This window comes from Procambarus clarkii, chromosome 40 (genome assembly GCF_040958095.1).
Source record: "Procambarus clarkii isolate CNS0578487 chromosome 40, FALCON_Pclarkii_2.0, whole genome shotgun sequence".
Lineage (NCBI taxonomy): Eukaryota > Metazoa > Arthropoda > Malacostraca > Decapoda > Cambaridae > Procambarus > Procambarus clarkii.
In genome coordinates, this window is record NC_091189.1 from 24,922,064 (window position 1) to 24,931,337 (window position 9,274).

The 9,274-nt window shown below is 50.2% G+C and overlaps 1 protein-coding gene across 1 annotated transcript in view; it reads right to left on the reverse strand.

Annotated features, from left to right (window-relative positions):
• Positions 1-9,274, reverse strand: part of LOC123757986 (ALK tyrosine kinase receptor) — a 22,320-nt gene continuing 13,046 nt past the window's right edge. Inside the window, exons 2-3 of the mRNA XM_045742066.2 lie at positions 1,989-2,214; positions 1-1,451 (exon numbers count right to left, since the gene is read on the reverse strand). Coding sequence (XP_045598022.2) covers positions 618-1,451; positions 1,989-2,214 — 1,060 coding nt within the window. The 3' untranslated portion in view covers positions 1-617. The remainder of the gene's footprint in view (positions 1,452-1,988; positions 2,215-9,274) is intronic.

A 9,274-nucleotide genomic window follows, 5' to 3' on the forward strand; every position in this document is an offset into this window, starting at 1 on the left:
TCAATGTCATATATATTATATATGTATATATAATACACAATTTCACTTGCTACGTAAGTGTCTGTAAACTGGCATCCCCAATTCTTCCTCCAGCATACAACCCTCAACAAGATGCCACCTGGCATCTCTTATTTACCTCTTGACATGTTATAAAATAATGCTCTTTATTTCACAAGTATTTAATACTGTTTGTCTTATATTTGGCACTGTGATAACCTTAGATCGTGTCATATATGCACAATGAAAGATCATTTTTCGTTGGTGGTGGCAGTTCAGTTTCACCTGTAACTGTTAATGGCACTGGAGACCCACAGTGCCTGGCACCCGCTGTCCGACACACAGGGCCACACGACCACTCAGCACCGCTCTACAGGAGCACGCTGACACACAGTCAGTGTCCGTTTCCTGAAGCGAAATCATTTCATGTGAAGACGTGAGGTACCTTGACCTGAAGGGCGGGAGGTCGGAGGAGATCACTCCCCGCACTGCCCTGCCCTACGCCGCCACCCACCGAGGGAGAGGCCAAGGCAACACACATTGCTAGCTTGCAACATGGCGGAAGCAGCAGCAGCTGCTGCAGTTTGAAAGTCTAGACGCATGTGTCCAACGGTTGAACTTTAGCACGATATTTCGCGATGTTCTCGCGTTTCATGGATGATGTACGGCTCATGGTCGTACTCTGAGCCTCGTACCTGGACGTTGACGTACTGCAGGGGCGGTGGGATGCACGGCAGGGTGGCAGGATCCAGCGGCAGGGTACTGGCGCTACTGTGACTGTTGGCGGTGTTGCTGCTGTTACTGACACTGCTGTTGTTGCTACTGCTGCTGTTGTTGCTGCTCCCGCTGTTGTTGTAGCGGTGCGGGTGGTAGTGTTGAGACCGCGGGCGTTCCCGCGTGGAGCCCACTGACTGGAGGGGAATTATGGGAGGTGGTTCGGGTCTCTCGCCCGGCCGCATGAGCCGTTCCCTGGCCTCTTGTGTGCGCGGGGACACCGGCGGCGAGGACTTCAACAACGGCTGCGTGGACTGAGACTCTGCCATCCGCGCGGGCGTGCTGTGCGAGGGCGTGCGTGTGGCCATGGTGGTGGGCGGCGGAACTGACTTCGTGCGCTGGTGTGTGACAACCGGCGGAGCCTCGTTGGTAAAGCTGGTCTCCCAGGTGGGTGGCGGAGGCGGCGGCGGGGCGGCATCCAACAGCCGTTCCATCTGGCAGCAATCCGTCCCGGAGTCGAGTGACGGCGTGGAGTTGAGCTCGGAGCGGACAGTAGACAGAGAGTACGAAGACGGGAGAGGTATAAGGTAGTCGGTTGAGGCGGGGCTCTGAGGCTCGTCTGTCCGTCTGGTGACGGTGAGACAGGCATCGTTGTCGAGCGGTCTCATCACCGTCGCGTCTCTCTCTGCAGATGGCGGCCGTTGGAACACCGGCAGCACGTGACTCACTACATCCGGGTCCTGTCACGCCAAGTAGGACCAGTTAATACATATACATACATCAGTCATCTTGATACATAGATATACATACAACAGTCATTTTTATACATAGATATACATACAACAGTCATCTTTATACATAGATATGCATACATCAGTCATCTTTATACAGAGATGCATACATCAGTCATCTTTATACAGAGATGCATACATCAGTCATCTTTATATATAGATATGCGTACATCAGTCATCTTTATACATATATATGCATACATCAGTCATCTCTATACATAGATATGCATACAACAGTCATATGTATACATAGATATCCATACATGCCACAACACACTAACCTTACTGAAAATCTTTGAATTCACGTGAAGTTGATCTATTAGAAGCTTAAAGTGAACTTTGGAAAGTTTAAAAATAAACCTTTCTCCGATTTGAAGAGCAGAGCCATTGAGGCCTCACACACGCACACACGCACACACGCACGCACGCACACACGCACGCACGCACACAGACACGCACACACACGCAACCCCCCCCCCAACTCACCTGTATACAGTAGCCGAGTCTCTCGAGGATGGTGGTGAAGGCCGGGCGCTCATCAGGTATAGGGTGCCAACACTGGGTCATGACCCTGTAGACGGGTCCAGGGCAGTTGGTGGGCGGCTCCAGACGACCGCCATTGGTCACCAGCTGCATCACCTCCTGGTTACCCCGGCCTGGGTACGGCATGTACCCCAACGACATCACCTCCCACAGTAGCACCCCAAATGACCTGATGGAGGGCAGAGAGAAAGGGATTAATAGTAAAAATACTGTGCTGGTTATGATCGAGATAGATACACAGATACACAGATAGATAGTGTGTGTTGCACTCTATATATTATATATATATATCACACAAATGGGGCCTATTGTACATATTGTGTAAGATGCTAGAGGATGACAAACGTACGAGGAATAACGGTAAGAAATATTATATCTTGGAAGATTTTGACAACATATATTCTGGAGGAGGAAGGCGGCCGTTGTTAGGAAGGAAGTGTCTGCCTGGAGACGCCTGAGAGGAAGCTTTTAGGCCCACACGGCCTGTTTTGTCCAGGGCCGCCTTTGTTTGTTTGTTTGTCCGGGGCATGCTTAGTAACGGAACTCCTAGGGGCAGGGGTTCATCACCCTGCTGCTGTTAGGGGTTCATCACCCTGTTGCTGGTAGGGGTTCATCACCCACCTGCTGGTAGGGGTTCATCACCCACCTGCTGGTAGGGGTTCATCACCCACCTGCTGGCAGGAGTTCATCACCCACCTGCTGGAAGGGGTTCATCACCCACCTGCTGGCAGGGGTTCATCACCCACCTGCTGGCAGGGGTTCATCACCCACCTGCTGGCAGGGGTTCATCACCCACCTGCTGGTAGGGGTTCATCACCCACCTGCTGGTAGGGGTTCATCATCCACCTGCTGGTAGGGGTTCATCACCCACCTGCTGGTAGGGGTTCATCACCCACCTGCTGGCAGGAGTTCATCACCCACCTGCTGGAAGGGGTTCATCACCCACCTGCTGGCAGGGGTTCATCACCCACCTGCTGGCAGGAGTTCATCACCCACCTGCTGGCAGGGGTTCATCACCCACCTGCTGGCAGGGGTTCATCACCCTCCTGCTGGCAGGGGTTCATCACCCACCTGCTGGCAGGAGTTCATCACCCACCTGCTGGTAGGGGTTCATCACCCACCTGCTGGCAGGGGTTCATCACCCACCTGCTGGCAGGAGTTCATCACCCACCTGCTGGCAGGGGTTCATCACCCACCTGCTGGCAGGGGTTCACAACCCTCCTGCTGGCAGGGGTTCACCACCCTCCTGCTGGCAGGGGTTCACCACCCTCCTGCTGGCAGGGGTTCACCACCCTCCTGCTGGCAGGGGTTCACCACCCTCCTGCTGGCAGGGGTTCATCACCCTCCTGCTGGCAGGGGTTCATCACCCTCCTGCTGGCAGGGGTTCATCACCCTCCTGCTGGCAGGGGTTCATCACCCACCTGCTGGCAGGGGTTCATCACCCTCCTGCTGGCAGGGGTTCATCACCCTCCTGCTGGCAGGGGTTCATCACCCACCTGCTGGCAGGGGTTCATCACCCTCCTGCTGGCAGGGGTTCATCACCCACCTGCTGGCAGGGGTTCATCACCCTCCTGCTGGCAGGGGTTCATCACATATTCTCAATATAACATTTAGCGTTATTTTTATGTTTTTTTGTTCCTGTTTTTCAGAATAAAGCAGCTTAGGTTGGATGGAAATTGCCGACAAGAGTAAATTTAAACACGGTGTGTCACCTGAGTGAGCTGCGCTTGGCGGCAAACACCGAGTAGTGTTTTAAAAATAGTTGATGTTTACACATATTGATGTGTTACAATTCTAAGCCTGTTTTTTTCACTCAGTCTGTTTCTGTCTGTGTGTGTACTCACCTAGTTGTGCTTGCGGGGGTTGGGCTCTGCTCTTTCGGCCCGCCTCTCAACTGTCAATCAACTGTTACTAACTATTTTTTTTTCCACACACCGCAGGAAGCAGCCCGTTACAGCTGACTAACTCCGAGATACCTATTTACTGCTAGGTAACAGGGGCATAGGGTGAAAGAAACTCTGCCCATTGTTTCTCGCCGGCGCCCGGCATCGAACCCGGGACCACAGGATCACGCGTCCAGCGTGCTTTCGGCTCAGCCACCGGCCCCTGTCTAAGGGTGTGTGTATGTGAGAGTGTGTGTGTGTGAGAGTGTGTGTGTGAGAGTGTGTGTGTGTGAGAGTGTGTGTGTGTGAAAGTGTGTGTGTGTGAGAGTGTGTGTGTGTGAGAGTGTGTGTGTGTGAGAGTGTGTGAGAGTGTGTGTGTGAGTGTGTGTGTGTGAGAGTGTGTGTGAGAGTGTGTGTGTGAGAGTGTGTGTGTGAGAGTGTGTGTGTGTGAGAGTGTGTGTGTGAGAGTGTGTGTGTGTGAGAGTGTGTGTGTGTGAGAGTGTGTGTGTGTGAGAGTGTGTGTGTGTGACAGTGTGTGTGTGTGAGAGTGTGTGTGTGTGAGAGTGTGTGTGTGTGAGAGTGTGTGAGAGTGTGTGTGTGTGAGAGTGTGTGTGTGTGAGAGTGTGTGTGTGAGAGTGTGTGTGTGTGAGAGTGTGTGAGAGTGTGTGTGTGAGAGTGTGTGTGTGTGAGAGTGTGTGAGAGTGTGTGTGTGAGAGTGTGTGTGTGTGAGAGTGTGTGAGAGTGTGTGTGTGAGAGTGTGTGTGTGTGAGAGTGTGTGAGAGTGTGTGTGTGAGAGTGTGTGTGTGTGAGAGCGTGTGTGTGTGAGAGTGTGTGTGTGTGAGAGTGTGTGTGTGTGAGAGTGTGTGAGAGTGTGTGTGTGAGAGTGTGTGTGTGTGAGAGTGTGTGAGAGTGTGTGTGTGAGAGTGTGTGTGTGAGAGTGTGTGTGTGAGAGTGTGTGTGTGAGAGTGTGTACTCACCTATATGTGCTTGCAGGATCGAGCATTGACTCTTGGATCCCGCCTTTCTAGCTATCGGTTGTTTACAGCAATGACTCCTGTCCCATTTCCCTATCATACCTAGTTTTAAAAGTATGAATAGTATTTGCTTCCACAACCTGTTCCCCAAGTGCATTCCATTTTTCTACTACTCTCACGCTAAAAGAAAACTTCCTAACATCTCTGTGACTCATCTGAGTTTCCAGTTTCCACCCATGTCCCCTCGTTCTGTTATTATTACGTGTGAACATTTGATCTATTTCCACTTTGTCAATTCCCCTGAGTATTTTATATGTCCCTATCATATCTCCTCTCTCCCTTCTTTTCTCTAGTGTCGTAAGGTTCAGTTCCTTCAGCCGCTCTTCATATCCCATCCCTCGTAGCTCTGGGACAAGCCTCGTCGCAAACCTCTGAACCTTCTCCAGTTTCTTTATGTGTTTCTTCAGGTGGGGGCTCCATGATGGCGCGGCATACTCTAAGACGGGTCTCACGTAGGCAGTGTAAAGCGCCCTAAAAGCTTCCTCATTTAGGTTTCTGAATGAAGTTCTAATTTTCGCCAGTGTAGAGTACGCTGCTGTCGTTATCCTATTTATATGTGCCTCAGGAGTTAGATTGGGTGTCACATCCACTCCCAGGTCTCTTTCTCGAATCGTTACAGGTAGGCTGTTCCCCTTCATTGTGTACTGTCCCTTTGGTCTCCTGTCACCTGATCCCATTTCCATAACTTTACATTTACTGGTGTTAAACTCCAGTAGCCATTTCTCTGACCATCTCTGCAGCCTGTGTAAGTCCTCTTGGAGGATCCTACAATCCTCGTCTGTCACAACTCTTCTCATTAATTTTGCGTCATCTGCAAACATTGACATGTATGATTCCACTCCTGTAAACATATCATTTACGTAAATTAGAAAGAGGATTGGTCCCAGCACCGATCCTTGAGGTACTCCACTTGTTACTGTTCGCCAGTCCGACTTTTCGCCCCTTACCATTACCCTCTGGCTCCTTCCTGTTAGGTAGTTCTTCACCCATACTAGGGCCTTTCCGCTTACTCCTGCCTGCCTCTCAAGTTTGTATAGCAGTCTCATGTGCGGTACCGTATCAAAGGCCTTTTGGCAGTCAAGAAATATGCAGTCTGCCCAGCCTTCTCTGTCCTGCCTTATCCTTGTTACTTTATCATAGAATTCTAAAAGGTTTGTTAGGCATGATTTCCCTGTCCAGAACCCATGTTGGTGCTTGTTTACAAACCCAATGCTCTCCAGGTGCTCAACAAGTCTTAGCCTAATTATTCTTTCAAGTATTTTGCAGGGGATGCTTGTCAGTGATACGGGTCTGTAGTTAAGTGCCTCCTCCCTATCCCCCTTTTTGAAAATCGGTACGACATTTGCCTCCTTCCAGCAACTGGGCAATTCTCCCGACATAAGTGACTCATTGAAGATCATTGCCAGAGGCACGCTGAGAGCCTGCGCTGCCTCTTTAAGTATCCACGGTGATACTTTGTCTGGTCCAACAGCTTTATTTGCATCCAGTGTTGTCAACTGTTTCATTACATCCTCTGCTGTCACCTCTATATCTGATAGTCTTTCATCTTGGGTAATCTCTTCTAACAATGGGAGCTGCTCAGGCTCGGTAGTGAACACTCCATGGAATTTTGCATTCAGTACCTCGCAGATTTCCTTGTCGCTTTCTGTATATGCCCCTTCTGTTTTCCTCAGTCTTGTCACTTGGTCATTTACCGACATCTTCCTTCTTATATGGCTATGTAGTAATTTTGGTTGCTTTTTCGCTTTGACTGCAATATCGTTCTCATAATTTCTTTCCGACACTCGTCTTATGTTAATGTAATCATTCCTAGCTCTGTTACATCTAATCCTGTTGTCCTCTGTCCTTTGTCTTCTGTACTTCCTCCACTCCCTCCTGCTTCTCACCTTTGCTTCCTGACACTGTCTATTAAACCATGTGTGTGTGAGAGTGTGTGAGAGTGTGTGTGTGAGAGTGTGTGTGTGAGAGTGTGTGTGTGTGAGAGTGTGTGAGAGTGTGTGTGTGAGAGTGTGTGTGTGTGAGAGTGTGTGAGAGTGTGTGTGTGAGAGTGTGTGTGTGTGAGAGTGTGTGTGTGTGAGAGTGTGTGTGTGAGAGTGTGTGTGTGAGAGTGTGTGTGTGTGAGAGTGTGTGTGTGTGAGAGTGTGTGTGTGTGAGAGTGTGTGTGTGTGAGAGTGTGTGTGTGTGAGAGTGTGTGTGTGTGAGAGTGTGTGTGTGTGAGAGTGTGTGTGTGTGAGAGTGTGTGTGTGTGAGAGTGTGTGTGTGTGAGAGTGTGTGTGTGAGAGTGTGTGTGTGTGAGAGTGTGTGTGTGTGAGAGTGTGTGTGTGTGAGAGTGTGTGTGTGTGAGAGTGTGTGTGTGTGAGAGTGTGTGTGAGAGTGTGTGTGTGTGTGAGAGTGTGTGTGAGAGTGTGTGTGTGAGAGTGTGTGTGAGAGTGTGTGTGTGAGAGTGTGTGTGTGTGAGAGTGTGTGTGTGAGAGTGTGTGTGTGTGAGAGTGTGTGTGTGTGAGAGTGTGTGTGTGTGAGAGTGTGTGTGTGTGAGAGTGTGTGTGTGTGAGAGTGTGTGTGAGAGTGTGTGTGTGTGTGAGAGTGTGTGTGAGAGTGTGTGTGTGAGAGTGTGTGTGAGAGTGTGTGTGTGAGAGTGTGTGTGAGAGTGTGTGTGTGAGAGTGTGTGTGTGTGAGAGTGTGTGTGTGAGAGTGTGTGTGTGTGAGAGTGTGTGTGTGTGAGAGTGTGTGTGTGTGAGAGTGTGTATGTGTGAGAGTGTGTGTGTGAGAGTGTGTGTGAGAGTGTGTGTGTGTGAGAGTGTGTGTGTGAGAGTGTGTGTGAGAGTGTGTGTGTGAGAGTGTGTGTGTGTGAGAGTGTGTGTGTGAGAGTGTGTGTGAGAGTGTGTGTGTGAGAGTGTGTGTGTGTGAGAGTGTGTGTGTGAGAGTGTGTGAGAGTGTGTGTGTGAGAGTGTGTGTGTGTGAGAGTGTGTGTGTGTGAGAGTGTGTGTGTGTGTGAGAGTGTGTGTGAGAGTGTGTGAGAGTGTGTGTGTGAGAGTGTGTGTGAGAGTGTGTGTGTGAGAGTGTGTGTGTGTGAGAGTGTGTGTGTGAGAGTGTGTGTGTGTGAGAGTGTGTGTGTGTGAGAGTGTGTGTGTGTGAGAGTGTGTGTGTGTGAGAGTGTGTGTGTGTGAGAGTGTGTGTGTGAGAGTGTGTGTGAGAGTGTGTGTGTGTGAGAGTGTGTGTGTGAGAGTGTGTGTGAGAGTGTGTGTGTGAGAGTGTGTGTGTGTGAGAGTGTGTGTGTGAGAGTGTGTGTGAGAGTGTGTGTGTGAGAGTGTGTGTGTGTGAGAGTGTGTGTGTGAGAGTGTGTGTGAGAGTGTGTGTGTGAGAGTGTGTGTGTGTGAGAGTGTGTGTGTGTGAGAGTGTGTGTGTGTGTGAGAGTGTGTGTGAGAGTGTGTGTGTGTGAGAGTGTGTGTGTGTGAGAGTGTGTGTGTGTGAGAGTGTGTGTGTGTGAGAGTGTGTGTGTGTGAGAGTGTGTGTGTGTGAGAGTGTGTGTGTGAGAGTGTGTGTGAGAGTGTGTGTGTGTGAGAGTGTGTGTGTGAGAGTGTGTGTGAGAGTGTGTGTGTGAGAGTGTGTGTGTGTGAGAGTGTGTGTGTGAGAGTGTGTGTGAGAGTGTGTGTGTGAGAGTGTGTGTGTGTGAGAGTGTGTGTGTGAGAGTGTGTGTGAGAGTGTGTGTGTGAGAGTGTGTGTGTGTGAGAGTGTGTGTGTGTGAGAGTGTGTGTGTGTGTGAGAGTGTGTGTGAGAGTGTGTGTGTGTGAGAGTGTGTGTGTGTGAGAGTGTGTGTGTGTGAGAGTGTGTGTGTGTGAGAGTGTGTGTGTGTGAGAGTGTGTGTGTGTGAGAGAGTGTGTGTGTGTGTGTGAGTGTGTGTGTGTGAGAGTGTGTGTGTGTGAGAGTGTGTGTGTGTGAGAGTGTGTGTGTGTGAGAGTGTGTGTGTGTGAGAGTGTGTGTGTGTGAGAGTGTGTGTGTGTGAGAGTGTGTGTGTGTGAGAGTGTGTGTGTGTGAGAGTGTGTGTGAGAGTGTGTGTGTGAGAGTGTGTGTGTGTGAGAGTGTGTGTGTGAGAGTGTGTGTGAGAGTGTGTGTGTGAGAGTGTGTGTGTGTGAGAGTGTGTTGTGAGAGTGTGTGTGAGAGTGTGTGTGTGAGAGTGTGTGTGTGTGAGAGTGTGTGTGTGTGAGAGTGTGTGTGTGTGTGAGAGTGTGTGTGAGAGTGTGTGTGTGTGAGAGTGTGTGTGTGTGAGAGTGTGTGTGTGTGAGAGTGTGTGTGTGTGAGAGTGTGTGTGTGT